This window comes from Peromyscus eremicus, chromosome 7, assembly GCF_949786415.1.
Source record: "Peromyscus eremicus chromosome 7, PerEre_H2_v1, whole genome shotgun sequence".
NCBI lineage: Eukaryota > Metazoa > Chordata > Mammalia > Rodentia > Cricetidae > Peromyscus > Peromyscus eremicus.
In genome coordinates this window covers 72,706,771-72,728,230 of record NC_081422.1, presented here as the reverse complement: position 1 = coordinate 72,728,230, position 21,460 = coordinate 72,706,771, and the positions used below count along the sequence as shown (strand labels likewise).

Here is a 21,460-nt window from a genome sequence, read left to right as displayed (position 1 = left end):
AAATTGGAATGCCAGCACTTGGGACGTGGAGACAGGAAGATTGAAAGTTTGAGGCCGGCTGGGATATACAGGCTCTGTTTCAAAACAAATAAACAAATGGACAAACAGAAAGAGAAATAAGAGCCTGTTTCCTTCTTAAATGAAGGTGCAGAGGTAAAGGAAAACCTAATTATATGGGTGAATGAATTTGGAAAATGGAACCCAAATATGTGCATTATACACAAAACTAGACTAACAAGTAGTCCTAAGATTAGTTATTTGGCCAAGGCTTAGCATTATCTCAATCATCTTTCTGCTACACCTATTTTTATTTTTTATTTATTTATTTATTTTATTTATTTTTTGGCACAGCCTCATGTGGCCTTGGCTAGCCTCAAACTCCACATGTAGCTTACAACGACCTTGAACTCCTGATCATCCTACCTCAACCTCCAAAGTCTTAAGATTACAGACGTACACTACCATGCCCAGCCTTTATTTTTAGAACAGACTTATTGTCTTTAAGATTTGTGTCAGTTTTTAAGGTTGTTATTAAGGGTTTGGAGAGATGGTTCTGTGGTTAAGAGTACTATTTGCTCTTACAAAGGACTGAGATTCAGTTCCCAGTACCCACATGGTGGCTATTAACAGTTTATAACTCCAGTTCCAGAACATTTAATGCCTTCTTCTGGATTCCTTGAGAACCAAATGCATATGGTGTATATGTACACACACACACACACACACACACACAAACACACACACACAGGCTAAACTCTCACAAACCCAAAAAAAATTCTTATGACTTCAGATAAGAACAAGAGTTTAAGGAATTATTCTTTGTTTTGTAGCAGACAGATAATTACAGAAAAGCATACCTGGTTAAAACTCAAACAACAAACTGACTGGAATGTCCAGCTCCAATTGATGTATCTACAAGACAAGCCCTATATCTTAGCCTAGGGGAACCTTCACCAAAGATGAGGTAGAAAGATTGTAAGAGCCAGAGGATCAGGGCATCTTTGGTGAAATTGTGCCTTCTAGATATGAGAGGGAAGATGCACCCATGAAATCTCAACTATATTGCTCCTAAATAAAGACCTGAATAATTATACCAGTTGACATACCAAGGCTGATGGGGGGAAATGTCCTAAGGTCCCACCCCCAAATGAAGAGCTACAGGCAATAACTGTTGAGGAAGAATCAGTCTTCCCCAAGGACAAAGGCCCTAATCAGTTATCTAACTTTTCTAACCAAGTTAGAAAACATATATATAAGCAACAATAAATGGACTCCGCAGGTTGTATAATTCATGTAACAATGATATATAACAGTAACAAAGAGGAAAAAACCCATGAATTTGAGAGGGAGTAGAAGGGACACATGAGGAGTTGGAGGGAAAGGGGAAATTATGTAAATATAGTACACATTTGTGAAATTTTTAAAAATTAAAAAAAAAAAAAAAGAAATTACAGTGCTGGCCAGATGGTTCAGTGAGTAAAGGTGCATGACAGTGAGTTTAATGTTCCATCTCTGAGACCCACAGAGTAGGAGAGAAGCAATCCCTGCAAGTGATCCTTTGGCCTCCATATGTGTGCCATGCCATGCATATATAAATAAGTATAATTAAAAAGTAATGGGTTTCGGGGCTGGAGAGATGGCTCAGAGGTTAAGAGCACTGACTGTTCTTCCAGAGGTCCTGAGTTCAATTCCCAGCACAGATGGTGGCTCACAACCATCTGTAATGAGATCTGGCGCCCTCTTCTGTGTACATAATAAATAAAAAAAATCTTTAAAAAAAAAAAGTAATGGGTTTCGTTGAAAAAAATTATTGTATTTAAATTTTTGTTACCTTTCTACTTTTCACTGTTAGCTGGGGATATAGCTCAGTTGTAGAGTACTGGTCTAGAATGCATGAAGCCCTGAGTTCACTCCTAAGTACAACCTAAGCTGGGCATGATGGTGCACACTTATAATCTCATCATAAGGAAGGTAGAGGCAGGATGATAAGAAATTCAAGGGCATCTTCAGCTGCATAGTAACTTTGAGACCAGTCTGGGAGGCCAGTCTCAGGAAAAAAAAATCAATTACATTTATTTACTTAGTGTGTGTGTGTGTTGGGGGTGGGACGCACACCTGCCACAGTGCCCATTCAGAGGTCAGAGGACAACTTGCACATAGTGGATCTCAGGGTGTCAAACTCAGGTCTCCAGGTGTCATGGCAGGTGCTTTTACCTGCTGTGCCATCTTGCCAGCCCCCCAAACTCCTCAATTTTCCAGTATTGGAGACAGAATTCTCTAAACTACTATCTAATATAACAGCATCACCCACAAGTGACAATTTAAATTTGAAATTAAAATACAGTCATGTCAATTAATATTGGGGGATACACTCTGAGAGATCACTGATAGGCAATTTCTCTGTTTCATAAACATGACAGTGTACTTACACAAACCCATATGTGATTGTTAAATATAACCTGGCCTTTATAATTTTATGTACTTCAAAAATTATCTTATTATTTTATGTGTATAAATGTTTTGTCTGCATGTGTATGAGTGTCCCACATGCATGTCAAGTGCCTGTAGAGGTCAGAAGAGGATGGTGGTTCTCCTGGGAACGAGTTACAGAAGATTGTGAGCGGATGTTCAGGTGTTGGGAATCAAACCTGGGTCCTTTAAAACTCTTAAACTCTCTAGCCCAACCTGGCCTTTAAAAAAAGATTTATTTTCATTTTATGTTTGTAAGCGTTTCAATTGCACAATTATGTGTACAATGTGCATGAAGTCTCCAGCTGTGATCTGCTGTGTGGTGCTGGGAACTGAACCTGGGTCCTCTGCAAGAGCAGCCAGTGCTTTTAACTACTGAGCCATCTCTCCAGTACCTCAATCTGGCCTTTTCAAAGTGTGTATGTGTATGTGTGATTATGTGGGACAGAGGTCAACTTCAGATATTGTTCCTCTGGAGGTGTGCACCTTGTTTTTTTGAGACAGGGTCTCTCACTGTCCTGGAGCTAAGTAAGTAGGGTAGGAAAGCTAACTGGCCGTCAAGCCTTAGTGATCTGCCTGCTCTCTTCACTTCCCCTAATGTTCACTAAGCCAGCTTTTTATGTTCTAGTGATTAAATTCAGATCTTTCTGTTTTTGTGGCAAGCACTTTACTAACTGAACTCTCTCTCAAGCTCCCTTTCAAAATTAATTTTGGTTTGGAGAGATGGGTCAGTGGGTAAGGACACTTGCCAGTAAGCCTGATGACCTGAATTTGATTCTTTGAACCTACACAGTGGAAACAGAGAAGTGAGCTGGCAAGTTTTCTGACCTCCACACACAGGATCTGACCTCTATCCCTGACAGGAGTACCACTCCCCTTCACTCACATACACAAATGTAATAAAAAATAAGTAAAAATTTAAGTTAGCCCACAAAGCAATGGGTGTCACTATGACGTTTTCATACATATACTTTTACTTTGTTCTTATTCATCTTCTACAAAGTCCTCCCCCAACAACCTGCTTCTTAATGCTATCATTAGTCTGCAATAAAGACAAGATATATGAGTTTGAATGGACAGACAGCTCAGAGGTTAAGAGCACTTGTTACACTTGCAGAAGACCTGGGTGTGGGTCCCAGCATCCACAAAGGACACTGATGAAGTACATATACATATATGCAAGCACTCATGCATACACATAAAATAAAAATAAATATTTTTATACAGAGAAAGATAGGTGTTTTCTGATAGTATAATGTGACACACAACAATTCTTTTTTTTTTCTGAGACAGGGATTTGTAATTCAAACTGTTCTCAAGCTCACTATGTATGTAAGGATGATCTTCAACTTATGATCCTTGCCTTTATCTGGAGGGCTAGGATTACAGGCATGTGCCACCATGTCCTATCATGCCTAGATATGTGGTACTAGGGACCAAACTTAGGGTTTTGTGCATGCTAGGCAAGCACTCCACCAACTGAACTATACCCTCAGTCCTACAGTACTGCTTTTTAATGAGGGTGGGGTGGGAGCAAATGCAGAGTCTTGCACATGCCAGGCAAGCACTCTACTGCTGAGATAAACCTCCAGCCCTAGTATACTTTCGTCAGAATGAATACACTTTAAAATAATAGTGGAAGTATAGCAAATATTATACTAGTAGCAGTTGTCTGTTCTCATTATAAAGTTTTACAGGCTGTACATAAACACACTATACTCTGACTAGCATACCTTTAGTTAGACCACTGTCACCACACACGTGAATAATGCATTGCATTGTCTTTATGGCAGCTACAATCACTTCAAAATAGTAATTCTTCAGGTCTATTATAATCTTATGGGGTCACTATCATGCAGGTTGAGGTTGACTGTTAAATCCCCAGCATATATTGTATTTAGTTACTCGGCTACAAGAACCACAATACGTGTTCATTTGCTATGTATGGCCTCCGAGACATAAACAGACCAGCTTCCATCATCAAAATCAGACATTTGTTGTTGTTTGTGACAGTCTTGCTGATCTTGAACTCATGATTCTCCTACCTCTGCCACCTCAGTGCTGGGATTACAGGCATGTGCCACCATGCTCCACCGTGGTACCTGACAACAATGCTCTAAAATTCATCATGCAATGTGCAGCTAAGTTTTCAGTTGAGCAAACACGGAAGCTGGGTATAGTGTTCCAACACAGTCACTCAGAGTCCGTGCCGAACAAGTCAACAGTAAGAACCTAAGAACACACTGAGGTAATGAAACAACTACCCACCTCCAGTTGTCTATCTGCACTTGTGACATTGAGCTTGTCGTTGCTGACTCTATGTAAAAGTTTTTCTTAATTGGAGGTAAATCTGAGACAAAGATGACAATCCAAACTTTGATAAATAATGAGAATGTACATTTACTAACACTTATTCAAAACTACAGGTATCAAACTAGAGTAACATTAAGTCTTCTATGCATAAAGTTTTAGATAGGTCTACATGTTGCCATCTAGGCTTATGCCAGTCTAAAAGATCTCCTTTTGCTTTTTCTTTCAACTACATTTTTTCACCCAGGAAGGAATCTTTTCAAAAATATGTATTTTGTTACATATTATATATGTGTATGCCATCAGTGTGTAGGTGCCCATGGTGGCCAGAAAAGGCAATTGGAACCTCTGGAGCTAGAGTCTCAGGCAGTTGTGAGCCACCCAACAAGGGTGCTGGGAATTGAACTAGGGTTCTCTGGCAGAGCAGCAGGTATCCTTAACATTCAGGCATGTCTGCAGCCTCCACAAAGAAGTCTTTTACATTAAAGGAAAGGAAAGCATGATTCTTTTTTTTCTATGCAGGATCTCATTGTGTAGCTCTGGCTGTCCTGGAACTCACTATGTAGACCAGGCTGGCCTCCAATTAACAAGAGATCCACCTGCCTCTGCCTCCTGAATGCTGGGATTAAATGTACGCCACTAAGCCTGGCTGAAGAGCATGATTTTTAAAGAAGTCCAAATTACTGCAACAATTGAATTTGCTCTCAAACACTTTAGATTTATTTTAATTTTTTTCAAAGGTCCATACTAAAAGATTTTAATTAGTTTTGGAGACAACACCTCATTATGTAGCTCTGGCTGGGCTTACACTTACAGAGACCTACCAGCCTCTGCCACCTTTGTGATGGGATTAAAGGAATCTGCTACCACACCAGGATACTTTTATTATGTGTATGAATGTATGTCTATGTGTGGGTATGGGAGTGAAGCTTGCAGAGACCAGAGGCATTGAATTTGCCCTAGAGCTGGTTCTGAGACAACTGACATGGGTCTTAGGAACCAAACTCCTGTCTTCTTACAAGAGCAGTACATACACTCTTAACCGCTAAGCCATCTCTTCAGTCCCATACCATTAGTGTTTATTTTTCTAATGTTGGTAATCAAATCCAGACCTTCTTGTTCAGGAAAAGTATTCTACCATTGATCCACAAATTCCTAGCCCCCTCGTACTACTACTTTTAGGCCTTAAATACAGATCTTCATTCAATTTTCTGAGGCTGTCTCTATCTGAGTCTTTCTGTGTGTTGAGTGTGGTGTATGTGTGTATGCATATAAGTGTGCATGTGCAAGCCAGAGAAGGATGGTGGGTGTCCTCCTTAGTTGCACTCTATTTTATTAAGTGAGACAGGACCTCTCACGGAATATGAAGCTCACCAACTGGCTAGACTGGTGGGCTAGTGAACTCCTAGGATCTACTTGTCTCCATTCCTCCAGCCATGAGATCATAGATGATCAGCACCCACCTTACTTTATATGTGGGTATTGGAGATCTGAACTTAGTCCTCATGCTTATATGGCAAGCACAGTTCTGACTCTCTGCAGCCCGAGGTTGTAAAAGCGCCTCTTCTAAGCTTAAATCCTTACACAGTGCCCCCCATAACACATCAACGGCCTAAAACTTAACATGCAGAGAGAGGTTCAGGCCCATATAACAATATAGTTATTAACACTTTGATTACTTCGTTAATAGTGTATTATCTTTTGTGTGCATGTGAAGTATGTGTGATGTGTATACAAACATCTGTGTGTGAGAGTATATTCCAGTTTGTAGAGGCCAGAGGGTTATCAGGTATCCCCCTCTATCCCTTTCTACCTTATTCTTTTGAGGCAGGTTGTCTTGGTGAACTTGGAGTTCAAATTTTTCAGTCCTCCTGGCTCCATCTCCCTATCCCCATGCTAGAGTTACAGGCATGCACAGGACCACATCCAGCTTTTTATGTGCGTGGGATGCTAGAGCTAAACCCAGGTCCTCATGGTTGAACAATAAGTACTCTTGAGCACTGAGCCATCTCTTCAGCCTATACAACCAAATATAAATAATGATGTTGTATTGTTGCCTCATTTTAATAGCTAAACTTAGTTCTCAATTTGAGCCTAAAAGTGAACATTTTATGAAGCAGGGCTTCTTAAACTTTTCTCTCAGAAACACATTTCACTGGTGGAATTTTTACATAACCCTGGATATTATGTTAAAAAATATATATATATATATAAAATATATAACATCATTGATAATAAACCAGAGATTTACTTCAAAAATTCTGTTACACGTAGAATTTTACCATTTATTAAGATTAAGGTAAAATTGTATTCTAATGAGATAGATGTGTTTGTTTGTTTGTTTGTTTGTTTGTTTATTTATTTATTTATTTATTTATTTATTTATTTATTTATTTATTTATTTTTTGGTTTTTTGAGACAGGGTTTCTCTGTGTCGCTTTGTGCCTTTCCTGGAACTCCCTTGGTAGCCCAGGCTGGCCTTGAACTCACAGAGATCCGCCTGCCTCTGCCTCCCAAGTGCCGGGATTAAAGGCATGCACCACCACCGCCCGGCTTATTTATTTTTTTAATTTATTATTATTATTATTTTTGACACAGGGTTTCCCTGCATAGCCCTGGCTGTCCTAGAACTTGTTCTGTAGACCAGGCTGGCTTTGAATTCAGAGATCAGCCTGCCTCCCAAATGCTGGAAGGCGTGCGTCACCATTGCCCAGCTTATTTATTTTTTATACAGAGAATTAAATCTTAGTTGAATAACACTGCAGGGTATAAAGCATTGTCAATAGTTTTCAGAATTGTCAGTATTTTAATATTCTAATCATCTATACTTAAGAATGCCACTTCACACAAATACATACTACGAAATGGTCATTTTGTAAATTGTTGGATATTCTATCTTACTCCCATGGCAAATTCACTGCATATTTTTCTGCTCTGAAATTCCTCTGTAACTCAAATAGCAATTTTTTATTTTATTTATTTGTTTACTTATTTTTTGAGGCAGGGTCTCACTATATAGCCCTGGCTGCCTTGGAACTTGCTATGTAGACCAGGCTGGCCTCAAATTTAAAGAGATCTCCTTGTCTCTGTCTCCAGAGTTCTGAGATTAAAGGTGTGTGCTACCATGCTTGGCCGGCAATTTTTAGAATCAAACATTCTAAAACAATATAATTCAAAGACACACTAATTTGATATTTAACATGCTGAGGAATGTTTAAAAAATACCAACTCCTTTTTTCTGTAGTTAAAGCATTATGTTTCTGTAAGGTCGGAACACTTCGCATGTACAGTAAAAAACACTCACTGCAATTCCTAACATGTGAGAGTATCAACCCTGAGCAGAGGTACTCAGGAGGCATCTGGTGACGCTGTGTGATAAGGTGCAATGTACAAGGCAGAGCGCATGTTGTGTCAGAACCAAGGCTGTGGTGAAGGCCTGCCTGGGTTGTGACACACGTGAGCCCTGCCTGAAACCCCTCAGGTCTATTATGCTTTTGCTTCTGAACTAATGTTTGGTCACTGAGTGTTCAGAAACCTGTACTGTTGCCACAGTTTTTATGACCCTTGAATTCAGTTACATGACCTTATGTATTACGTAGGTCATGACCCACAGGTCACAGAGGACATGAACTTCAGTAAAGAAATAGCATCACTGCATATAAATGCTAAGATACAGCACTCACCTGCCCACTTTTTCTTTTCCCATTTCAAAGCATCTTCTCGAATTTGATCCCAATCTATCAATGGCTGATCTTCTGTTACACTGTCACTTGTACTGGTATCTGTTCCAACAGAAGGTTGGAATGCAATAATATCTGTTAAAAGATTTTTACAAAATTAGCTTTGGAGTAAATCCTGATGGCATAAAATCCCCAATGTAGTATTTTTATTGTGTTTATTCATAAAAGGACATTAATACTTGAAATGTAAAAATCTATAATTTTGAGGGTCTAGGGAAATGTGTGGCTCTATGTGTAAAACACAAAGCAAGCATGAGTACTGGATTTGGATCCCCAGCCCCCATGTCAGTTCCAAGTGAGCATGGCGGTCCTCCTGAATCACAGAACTAGGGAGCTAAACACAGAGGTTCTTCAGAGCAGGCTGGCTAGCTAGAGTAGCCCAATCAGTGAAGTCTGGATTCAAAAGAAAGACCATACCTGAAGATAGGTAGAGAGCACTCAGATCTACTGCTGGCCTCTGAACCAAGATAGAGCACACACACACACACACACACACAGAGGCATAAACACACATAGGACCAATTTTTACCCTTAATACTAAGGTGGATGCTAAAGAGTTCTTTCATTTTAACTTACCTGAGGTTAAAAGTGAAACTAGATTTAACCATAATAGTTAAGTAGCCATGGGTATTAAGTATGTTTTTTCCCATCCATCTATTTATTTGCTTATCTGCAGTATGTGTGCATGTGTGTGCATTCACACATGTCCCTGAATATGCCATGGAGCACATGTTAGAGGACAACATGTAGGAAGTAGTCTTCTCTTTCTACTGTGTGCATTCTGGGGATAGAACTCAAGTCAATTTGTTATTCTTTGTGACAAGCACCTTTGCTGATATTATGTAATTTTAAAAAGCCAAAGTAATCTGGCTTTTTATTGAAAAAAAAAGTATAGATCTGGAAAATCTAAAGCTTTGTCTGAGGAAAGGAATCAAGTATGATGTTTCTAACATTGGAAAAGAACCAGGTATGTTGAAGCACACTTGAATTCTCATCTCTCAGGAGGCTGAGCCAAGAGGATTAGGAATTTGAGGCTACCTTGTCCTACGTATGGAGACTCCATATCACAGAACAAAACAAAACCAACAAAAACACTGGTAAAAAGTACCTTTAAAATATATCAGGGAGAAAAAAAAATCAATGAAATGATTCTTAATGATATTCTGCTCTACTTGTAGACCAGAGCCTAGCATAATCATCATCAGAGAAGCTTCATCCAGCAACTGATGGGAGAAGACCCACAGCCAAACATTAGGTAGAGGTCAGGGAATCTCACAGAAGAGGGAAAGGAAGGATTGTAGGAGCCAGAGGGGCCAAGGACACCAGGAGAACACAGCCCATATTATCAACTAACCAGGGCTCACAGTGGTTCATAGAGGCTAAAGTGACTATCTAGGGAGCCTGTATGGATCCGACCTAGGTCCTCTGCATATATGTTATGGTTATGTAGCTTAGTATTCTTGTGGGAACAGTGGCTGTCTCTGACTCTTTTGCCTGCTTTTGGGGCTCTTTTTTTCCTACTAGGTTGCCTTGTCAGCTCTGATGAGGGTTTGTGCCTGGTCATATTGTAACTTGTTATGCCATGTTTGTTTGATATATCTGAGAGGCCTGCTTTTTTCTTAAGGGAAATGGAGGCAGAGTGGATCTGGGGGAGAGGGGAGGTGGTGGAAAGGACTGGTAAGAGAGGAGGGAGGAGAAACTCTGGCTGGGATGTAATAAATGAGAGAATAAATAAATTTAAAATTTTTTTCTAGAGTAGGCTTGGCATGGTGGTACATGCCTTTAATCCCAGCACTTGGGAGGCAAAGGCAAGCAGATCTTTATGGGTTCAAGGCCAGCTTGATCTACAAGAGAGTTCCAGAACAGCCAAGGCTACACAGTAAGGATCTGTCAGCGGCAACAACAAAAAGCACTTAAGTGTATAAAGATTACTTACCAACTCTGTGTCCTGGAATGTAATTTTGTTGTTTTTTAACAACATTATCTATCACTGTTTTTGCTTTTGTTTGCATGGCTTTATTGCCAAAAATTTTGATTTCTGCCTCAGGATTTCCTTTTATTACCTAAAGGCAAAAGGAGAAACACAGGTGAGATTGAAGTCTCCTCATCAAGCCCCAATAATTACTCAACTTTAAATAGTAAGAAAGAACACAAACACGGCCTTGCTACTATTTCATGTCCAGTTTGAGTGGGATCCTATGCATCCACCTGGCTTTGTCTCCTGCTGGGTAACAATGACCCTCGGTAAACTTAACTCAGAACACACTGGTAGAGGAAAACATACAACATTAATACAGGTACTTCCCAGATGGCTCAACAGTCAAAGGCACTGCCCCAAAGCCTGGCCTTGAGTTCCATTTCTGTACCCACTAAAGATAGGAGAGAACCAACTCCACAAGTTTTCCTATGAAGTCCACACACACACACACACACACACACACACACACACACACTCTGGTGTTTGTGCTCCTACACACACAAATCATACATTGAAAATATTAACCTGACAGGCGACATTACTATGAGTTGGTGTTCTCTAGCCTGTAAAATAGTACTTTTGGGGTCATATCTTAGAGAATGATACAGCTGGAGTAGAGTAACTATAAGCTACAGTTTGCTGAACTTGACTTAAGTTAGATAAATTTTAAATTAAAAGGATTCTCTAATTATATATGTATACAATGATGGAGCTACTTTTGTTTTTTGTTTAGTTTTTTAAGGCAGGGTTTCTCTGTGTATCTCTGTGTGTTCTGGAACTCACTCTGTAGATCAGGTTAGCCTTCAACTCATAGATCCATCTGCCTTTGTCTCCTGAGTGCTGGGATTAAAAGTGTGTGCCACCACTGTCCTGCAGATTCAGGTTTTCAAGGCTAGTGTAATGAAAACTAGGGTAGAATATAAGTAACAATTTATTACACTCCTGAGGATTGACTCCAGGGCTTCACACATGCCAGGTAAGTGCTCTGTTACTAAACCATGTCCCAGTCCTCTTTTTACTTCTTACTTTTAGACAGAGTCATGCTAATTTACCCAGGTTGGCTAGGAACTCACACTGTAGCCCAGGCAGGTTTTGAACTTGTGAGCTTCCTGAGCAGATGGGTTTATAGGCCCACAGCACCAGGGCTAACAAATGACACCTTCAAATGTACATTTATTAGATATGTATCTTGAAACTACTGCATGTCAAGTGTTGTCTTGGCTGGTTATTTAATGTTTGTCAACTTCAGGGTTTACAGATATATACAACTAACTCTGTGTTAACTGTTAAAACGAAACCATTAAAAGATGCTGGGAGGAGGTCCTAACCTGACTCACCTGAAGCTCAGCAGAAGTCGCCTAGAAAGAGACAACTACTGTGTGACAATATTAGGAAGTAGATGGCAGTCTTCAAAGAGTAGCAGGGTTAAAAGAAGCCAGGTCAAGTGGACTATGCCGAAGAGTCTGGGATTAACAGGCTCAGATCCTAGCTGTCTGGGATAGTGTACACATGGAATCCCACCACTCACGGGGCTGAAGCACAGGAGACTCTGGAGTTAGAGGCCAACCTGAACTAAATACTATGTTCAAGGCCAGCCTGTGCTAAACATTGAGATCTTGCTTCAAGAATAAAAGGGATGGTCTGGTGAGATGGCTCAGTGGGTAAAGGTATTTGTTGCCAAGCCCAGTAACCTGAGTTAGATCTCTAAGAACCACATACTAAAAGAGGAAAACTGACTCCTGAATGATGCCCTCTGACCTCTATGTGTCACAGGTGCTAGTGTACTAATGCACACGTATGTACACACATAAACAAATAGAATAAAAATACAAGGTCTAGCCGGGCGGTGGTGGCGCACGCCTTTAATCCCAGCACTCGGGAGGCAGAGCCAGGTGGATCTCTGTGAGTTCGAGGCCAGCCTGGGCTACCAAGTGAGTTCCAGGAAAAGGCGCAAAGCTGCACAGAGAAACCCTGTCTCGAAAAACCAAAAAAAAAAAAAAAAAAAAAAAAAAAAAAAAATACAAGGTCTGGTATGTAGTTCTGTGGTGGAATACTTGCCTAAAATACATACAAGACTGTGGGTTCAATCCCCAGTACCCCAACTAAATAGTTAAAAAAAATCCAAGTCTAGGAAACCACCGAAGGATCTTCTGTAGGATTATATTTAGGGAGACTCCTTTGACTAGTAGAGAATGGTTAGGGGAGACAAGAAGAAAGGTGGACAACTGAGGGAAGATGAAAATCATGGCATTCCCCAGGAAAAGGACAGAATAGAGACTGACTCAGTGGAAGATGAGGATTATTTTCTTGGCCTGAGAGTTTAGCAATGCCATTCACTGTCAGTAAGATTAGGAAAATAGGAACAGATTAAGGTTTGAGGTAATGGACTCACTCAGGGAGGATTTGGGCATGATGAATATCCCACAGAGATTAACTACTTATTTTTAAGGTAAGGAATTGATCTATTGGCTAATCTGGCCTTGAACTCAAGACCTTCCTGCCTCTACATCCTGAGTGCTGAAATTACAGGCAAGAGTTTCTATATTGTTTCCTTTTTTAAAAAGTATATATTTATTCCTTGATATTCTCATACATTTACAATGTATTTTTTATTTTTAATATTTAAATTAAAATATAATTACATAATTTATCCCTTCCCTCTCTTTCCTCCAAATCCTTTCTTTGGCCTCCCCTAACTCCCATTCAAATTCATGGCCTCTTTTTAATTATTGTCACATATATACATACACAAACACAAGTATATCAATATAGCCTGCTAAGACCCTTTAGTGTTGCTTGCATATGTATATGTATATGTATATGTATATGTATATGTATATGTATATGTATATGTATATGTTTTCAGGTCTGACCATTTGGTATTGGCTAACCAATTTGGGGGAAAACTACTGTTTCTTCTCTTAGGAGTCATTAATCGCCTGTAGCTCTTCATCTAGGGGTTGGGTTCCCCCTTCAGGTTTCCCTTCCATGTTAGCATGTCTACTGGTGCTGTCATCATTCAGATCTTGTTTAGACAGCCATCTTGAGGTTTGATGGGTGCAACTTACCTGTAACTTCCAGGAGATACAATCTCAGCAGACTTCCTGGTCCTCTGACTCTTGCAATCTTTCTATTCCCTCTCTGGCCATGTTTACAGTATACTTATACAATGTACTTTTATCATATCCACTTACCATTACTTCACTCAAACTCCCCTTACAAAGTTTTTTTTTTGTCTGTATTTTAGGTTTTTTTCTTGTTGCTATTGTTTTGTTTGTTTGTTTTTGAGACAAGGTTTCTGTCAAGGCTGTCCTGGAACTCACTCTGTAGACCAGTCTGGTCTTGAACTAGGGAGATCTGCTTGCCTCTGCCTCCTGAGTGCTGGGATTAAAAGCATGAGCAACCACCACCCGGCTATTTGAATTTATTTTTTAATGGCTTGTGCCTGGTGCCTAGGGAGGATAGAAGAGGGTACCAGATTAAGGTAATGGACTCAGGCAGGGAGAATTTGGGCATGATGAATATCCACAGAGTAACAAATGATTGTGAGCTGCCATGTAGGTGCTGAGAAGCAAACCGAGGTCCTCTGCAAAGAGTCACAAGTGCTCTTAACCACCACACCATCTGTCCAGCTCTGAGTTATTGTTCTTAAATGGAGATTGTATTTAAAGATTTAGTTTTTACTTCCAAGAGTCACAAACCCTACACCTAGAAAAGATAATAAAATTCAGGCAAATGATGAAGTCCTATGAAGAGCTCTGGCCATCTGCTTCAACACCATGCTAAGCACCAAGCTGATGCTAGTCAGGTGCTCCTTATGAAGAGCTATGCTCTCAGGGTTCAAGAACACAGGTGACTTACCTGTATTCTAGTGTTTGTTGTATTTTGGATTTCTCTAATTTTTGACCCACCACGACCTGTTTTTAAAAATAAAGAAATATATGATTATTAACTGAAATCAGTAAAAGGGGTCTGTGTAGTTCCCTCAAAGGCCTTTATGTGGTTCTTACCCAAATCATTCAAGGGAAGGTTCTAGGGTGCAGTAACACTTTCTATTTCAGAAGAGGGAAGAGGATGGCATTTCACATTTTTTGTTTTTGTTTTTTTGTTTTCAGAGACAGGGTTTCTCTGTGTAATAGCCTTGGCTGTCCTGGAACTTACTTTATAGACCAGGCTGACCTCAAATTCACAGAGATCCACCTGCCTCTGCCTCACAAGTCTGGGATTAAAGACATATGCCACACACCCGGGAGATATTTCACATTTGCCCATACTGGCTGTAAACTCAAGGCAATTCTCCTGCCTTTGCCTCCTAAGTGGTGGTATTTCAAGCACTGAGCCACCATATCCAGCTAAATCATTCAGTTTTTTAAAAAGTGGGTGGGCAAGGGAGGATGAAATACAGCTGAGTGGTATAGCACTTGCCTGAGTAGCATACCTAAGACCCTTGGGATCCCTGACCAATAAAACAAGTTCAAAAGGTGAGGGGTTTGAGCAGGCATTCTTCAGAAACATTTAAGTCTATAAGGTATCTAATACCTCTAAAGAGTATAACACAGACTGTAACTACAAAAAGATTACTTCTTAAAACAGGATTTCCTAGTTAGGATTCCTATTGCTGTATCAAAACATCATGACCAAAAAGCAAGTTGGCTGCCAGATCATAGTCCATCACTGGATGATGGAAGAAGTCAGAACAGGAATTCAAGCAGGGCTGGAACCTGGAGGCAGGAGCTCATGCAAAGGCCATGGAGGGGAGCTGCTTACTGGCTTGCTTGTGCCTTCAGGACCTGCTTGGGCCCAATCTCATATATACCACTTCCATTTGATAATAGATTGCTTCTGTGCATGTCCTACACTATGACTTGGTAGCCCACTGTCAAACGTTCAGTTTACACTAAGGCCCAATAGTAGGCCAAGAGCTGTTTTTCAAAGGAGAATAGCCTGCAGATGATGGTAGAGCCATGCTCCAAAATCCCAAAGTTCTCTCCTGTGATTCACCTGTATGGGCCTGCCAAAGGCTCTAAACAGCATCCCTATCTGCCACAGACACCTCATGTACCATTGGGTCTGCTGGATCATATGGTCCAAGTGGTAGAGCAGCCTGCACTGCAGCCTGGACCTGTCAAAAAGCCTTCTCCTGCTCCAGGCCCCACACAAAGGTAGCAGCTTTCTGAGTCACTTGGTATATGGGCTGGAGTAACAAACCAAAGTAGGGAATGCGCTATCTCCAGAATCCAAATTAACGTTGTGCTTCTTTCTTGGTGGTGGGAGGGGCTAGCTGCAATAATTTATCCTTCACCTTACAAGGAATATCTCTGGATGCCCCACACCACTGAACTCCTAAGAATCTTACTGAGGTAGAAGGTTCTTGAATTTTGGATGGATTTATTTCCTATCCTCTGATATGCATATATGTTACCAATGAGTTCAAAGTGGTTGCTACCTCTTGCTCACTTGGTACAATCACCATAATGTCATCAATATAGTTCATCAGAGTGATATTTTGTAGAAGAGACAAACGATCAATATCCCTTCTAAGTTTTAACACAGGGCAGGAGAGTTGATACATCCCTGAGGCAAAACTGTAAAGGTATACTGCTGGCCTTGCCAACTGAAAGCAAATTGTTTCTGGTGGTCCTTATAGACAGGCACCGAGAAAAATCAATCAACAGCTCCATGTACCAGGAGATGTGTTAATTTTCTCAAGTTAAGGATACTATATCTGGTACAGCAGTTACAATCAGAGTTACTACCTGGTTGAGTCAACTGTCATTCTCCACAATCCATCTGTCTTCTGCACTGACCAAATAGGAGAGCTAAAGGGAGATATGGTAAGAACCACCACCCCTGTATCTTTCAAGTCCTTGATGGTGGCACTAATTTCTGCAATTCCTCCAGGATTGTTTTTGATTTACTATTTTCCTTAACAGAGACAACTCTAAAGGGTTCCATTTGCCCTTCCAACCATAATAGCCCTCACTTCACAGGTCAGGGAATCAATGTGAGAATTATGCCAACTTCTAAGTACATTTATCCCAATTATATATTCTGCAACTAGGGAAATAACCACAGGATGATAACCACAGGATGATAACCACAGGATGAGTTCAGGGACCCACTGTGAGTCAGACATCAGCCCAAACTCCATTAATCATATGACCTCCATAAGCCCCTACTTTAACTGGAGGGCTACAGTGTTTCTTGGGATCCCCAGGAATCAGTATCAATTCAGAACTAGTATCCAATAGACCCCGGAAAGTCTGTTTCCTTTCCCCCAGTGTACAGTTACCCTTGTAAAAGGCCATAGGTCTCTCTGGGGAAGAACTGGAGAAAGGCTTACTGAATGGAAAGCCCAATAATCTAGTAGCTACTCAGTCCCAAGGCTGGGTGTCTCAGATGGTCTTCTGCATATGCGGGAATCCTGAAGAATTAGGCTCCAATGCCAGTAAAGGAATGGATCTGCTGACAAGGCCAGGGCAAGCAGGCAAAGAATGAACACTTCCTTCTTCCATTGTCCTTATACAGGCTTCCAGCAGGAGATGTGGCCCAGATTAAAGGTGTGCCTTCCGGCATCAAGGGCTGGATTAAAGACATGCCATCCCACCTCAAGATCCCAATGAAAAGCCTGTATCTTCCAGCCTTAAGATCCGGATCATAGGCATGTTGTCTTCCTGCCTTGAGATAATTTGCAGTACTTGGTATTAAACCAAGAGTTCTGTGCATGCTAGGCAGGTATTCTACCATGGACCCTTATCACTATCCCTAGAATGGCTATTATTTAAAGCAAATATACAGAGTTCGAGGCCAGCCTGGTCTACAGAGCAAGACACAGGAAAGGTGCAAAGCTACACAGAGAAACCCTATCTGGGGGGCGGGGGGACAACAAAAAACCCCAACAAATAAATAAATAAATAAATAAATAAATAAAGCAAATATACATGCTTTACTTAGGATCTGGTCAAATAGGAAACCTGTGAACTACTAGTATGATTGGAAAAAACAAACAAACACCCTACCAACTAATCCAGCATTGCCATGTTTGGGTACACCTGTAAAAAAATGGAAGCATGGTGGTGAATATCTGTACTGCTGTGCTCACAGAAGCGCTGTTCACCAGTAAAAAGCTGGAAGCAACTCAAACATCACCAAGGGATAGTGGCTAAACAGTGGAAGAGATAAACAATATGGACCTAACTTTCAGTCTTAAAAAGGAAATTCTGTCAGATACTAAGAAACAGGTGATGATTGAGGGTATTATGCTAACCACAGTAGGCCAATCACAAACATTATAATGTCTTGATTCTACTTGAGGATCTAAAGTCAAAAGCTCCGACAGCACAGAATGTCCATATGGAGGCACAGGAACAAGGAGAAATGAGCTGAGAAACGGTATAGTTCTAATCATGAAAGAGATGGGACACAATCTTCTGTTTATCATTAATACTGCACTGTATATTTATTTTTAAGTATAAAAACAAGGTGCGGCTGGGTAAAGTATTTTCTTAACCTTTATGAAGCTCTGGGTTCAATCCTGAGTACAACAGGAAGGAAAAGAGAGGGGGAAGACAGAAAAGAAAGAGAGGGGGAAAGGAGAAGAAGAAAAGTAGATGAAGCCGGGCTGTGGTGGCACACGCCTTTAACCACAGCACTCGGGAGGCAGAGGCAGGAGGATCTCTGTGAGTTCGAGACCAGCCTGGTCTACAGAGTGAGTTCCAGGACAGGCTCCAAAGCTACACAGAGAAACCCTGTCTCAAAAACAAACAAACAAAAACAAAAAACAAAAAGGAAGAAAGAAAAGTAGGGGAGAAAAGTCTGTCATATTTTAACACACACCCACACCCACGAATAAACCATATAGCTTGCAAAGCTAAGGATGTAGCTCAGTAGCAGAGTCTGCTCCTAGTTATTTGGGATGCCCTGGGTTCAATACCAAGAATAAGAAAAAAAATAAAAACAGTAGCATGCACGCCCAACAACAAGTGTGTGTATTCCAGTTCATACACTTCATTGTTTCTTGCAGTCGGCCTAATTTCTATTACAAACCTATTAGCTCTCTGGTGAGGTTCTCGTTCAAATATCGGGGTTCTCGCTCAGATTTTTTTGGGCATGAACCTTGGAAACAGAATCTGTCTACTAAGTAAATAGCCTTAAAACATATGATAAGTACGCCACAAAGCAGGCTTTTATTACTAAAAATATTAACTCCAAGGACCCAGGGAACAAAAAAAAAAAAACAAACTGTGATTGGAACTAGGAATTAACGCCAGATACTGAGGGAAACATCCCCATCATTGTAAATGCATCTCAGAAAAGCTGAAAATTGCACTTGGGAGAGTCCCCGTGTGCAGCTTCCCGCCGTTCAATGGACCCCAAGTTAAGCTAAGGCAGAGGCAGAGCCGAGGCTCTACCGCACCCTCTGTCTGTGCTAACGTCCTCGACGGTGTCCGTCCGAAACAGCCCGATTTCAGCCCCGCGCTGCCGCTGCCCCTCTAAGGGGGAACCGGAAAGGCCCGCTCGTCAGCACCCCGCTTTCCCACGGAGATCGCGCGAGTCTTCCAGGACCGCGCCCCGCGCTGCCGCCGGCCCGCGCTCACCTATCACCGCGCCCACCACGTCGTTCTTCACCCCGAAGCAGAGCGGCGGTTCGCGGCGGCTGGCGGCGGCCGTGGCCTCGGCAGCGGCCCCCGCAGGCTCTCTCCAGCCGCCGCCCGCCCTCCTGCTACCGACCCGGCCTCTCCGGCTCGGCTCCTCCGCCGCCGTCCGCTCCGCGCCGCGGGACCCCGTCGAGCTTCGCCGGGGAGCAACGCCCGAGGAGGAAGCGTTGGCTGCGGGTTCCCGCCTAGACATGGCTCTGAGGAGACCCGCGCGTCGCACGTCGCACGTCGTCGTTCCCGACTCTGCAGCACAGGCCGCGGCGGCGTCGAAGAAGCTCCGCTGCCGCCCGCGAGCTGGCCCGCCGGTCCTCGGCGCGCTCATTGGCCGTCGCGCCTCGGGGGGGGCGGGGCCTGCCCGGGGGGGCGGGGCCTGCCCGGTCTGGCCAATCGGCGCTCGCAATCACGCGGCCCGCCTGAACCTGCGCCGCTCCTGGTTGTCTGGCCTCGTGTCGGTGAATCCCCAGCCTGAAGACGTCGCACCTCGGAGCCTCGGAAACGATCCCAACCGTGCCTCGAAATTCACGTTCAAGCCGGGCTGATGGTGCGGGCTTGAGATCTGGGATAGGAGGGTCTGCGCGACAATGGATTTAAGGCCAGCTTGGCAACTTGGTAAGACTCTAAAAATAAAAATAAATCGATGAAAGCGTTGGGAATACAGCTCAGGTGTGCGGCGCTTGCCTTACCATAGGAGACCCTATAGCACAATCCCCCATACCTCAGTAAGTAAAAGAATAGAAGCAAGACTGAAGCACCCCCAGCTTTGCAAGGATTCTGGAGCTGGACACACTCCTTCAGGGCTGGGCTAAAACCATAGCGTCCCTGCTGGGATTGGGATCCTCGAATTGTCTGAAGAGATCTCAGGTCAACCATCCATCAACCATCCATCAAACAGCTTAGAATCTTAGTACTAAGCCAGGTGGTGGCGGCACACGCCTTTCATCCCAGCACTCGGGAGGCAGAGGCAGGTGGGTCTCTGTGAATTCAAGGCCAGCCTGGTCTACAGAGCTAGTTCCAGAAAAGCTAGGGCTGTTACACAGAGAAACCCTGTCTCAAAACAACAACAACAAAAATAATTTTAGCACTATGCTTATAGGGACTGGGGGAAAAGTGTAGGATTGGGTCCATCCTGGATAAAATAAATTACAATTAACTATAGTATTAGGTTTCCTGAAGCTAGCTTTAATCCTCCTGCCTCAGGGGCTCAAGTGCTGGGATTACAGATGACTGTTATCATACCCAGATATAGGAGCAGTATCTCTTGATACAAGAATCTCTGGGGAAATGTGAATAAAGCTATATCAAAGCACCTTGGAATTACACGAAAACATTGAACAAAATCAAACTAAAATAAGCCAATCACAAAACATGTCTTGACTATGCTTGAAGATCTAAAGTTGCTGATGGCCATGTCAGAGTAGCAGCAGGTGGCAATTGACTTCAGGGTGTCATCCCACCGGGAGGAAAATCCTTGATCAGTGAATCTTGGATAGGCAAGGCCCTGAGACTACAGACCCTAGAGTGTCTTTGCTTCTGCTGTGCCTTTCACAGGTTTGCCCCTGCCATCTTCCTCTAGTATCTGGCATGGTGTGAATGGGTATGGGGAGATCCCCACTACCTGTAATGTAGTGTATTTAATCTCTTGGAAACATCTCGTTCTACTGGGCATTTTTACCTGTGGATTATTGTGAGATGTTTCTTTCCTAAGCTGTACTGTCTAATTGATAATAATGTTAGTTACAGAGTTTTGATGAATACAGATAAATACAAGGAAATGTCACACAGCTAAGGCCTATGAGATTCACCTAATGAGCTGCATAGATCACAGTAAAGGTTAATAATTAAGGAAAACAATTGAGTCCCCAGGAGCCAGGCTGCTTCTAATTCTCTTAATGTTGAATAATGCAGTCACAGGTTTCAGTGTGCATCATTAGCTGAAACAAAGTCTTTAACTTCAGGTTAGATCAGATGTTTTGATAATAGCTTTGAGATGAAAAGCCCCAGAAAACAATCTAAAGTTCACAAGGACACATAGTTGAGTTTTAGATTCATTAAGTTAGGGTCAAAAATACAAAGCAGCCCAATTGTTGCTAGCTGATGTACTTTCCTTGCTAGGTTTGGCTGGTGATCAAAGGTTATGATAAATTTGTTGTGCCCATTTTTGCCCTCAATCTCCTGATATAAGAAACTATTGATGAGTGGTTATGTACCCCAAAGATTTAAAGTAGAGCTGACTGATTCTTTTTCATATATAAAAGTTTAGGTTTGTGATTCCTTTAAGATTCCTTATAAGATTACCTTTCAAGGTA

The 21,460-nt window shown here is 41.9% G+C and overlaps 1 protein-coding gene across 1 annotated transcript in view; it reads right to left on the bottom strand.

Annotated features, from left to right (window-relative positions):
• The window catches only part of Ddx43 (DEAD-box helicase 43), a 34,794-nt gene extending 15,305 nt beyond the window's left edge, over positions 1 to 19,489 (bottom strand). The window contains exons 1-5 of the mRNA XM_059268268.1: positions 19,095 to 19,489; positions 14,359 to 14,414; positions 10,456 to 10,582; positions 8,463 to 8,594; positions 4,738 to 4,819 (exon numbers count right to left, since the gene is read on the bottom strand). Coding sequence (XP_059124251.1) covers positions 4,738 to 4,819; positions 8,463 to 8,594; positions 10,456 to 10,582; positions 14,359 to 14,414; positions 19,095 to 19,476 — 779 coding nt within the window. The 5' untranslated portion in view covers positions 19,477 to 19,489. The remainder of the gene's footprint in view (positions 1 to 4,737; positions 4,820 to 8,462; positions 8,595 to 10,455; positions 10,583 to 14,358; positions 14,415 to 19,094) is intronic.
• Positions 19,490 to 21,460: the final 1,971 nt, after the last annotated feature.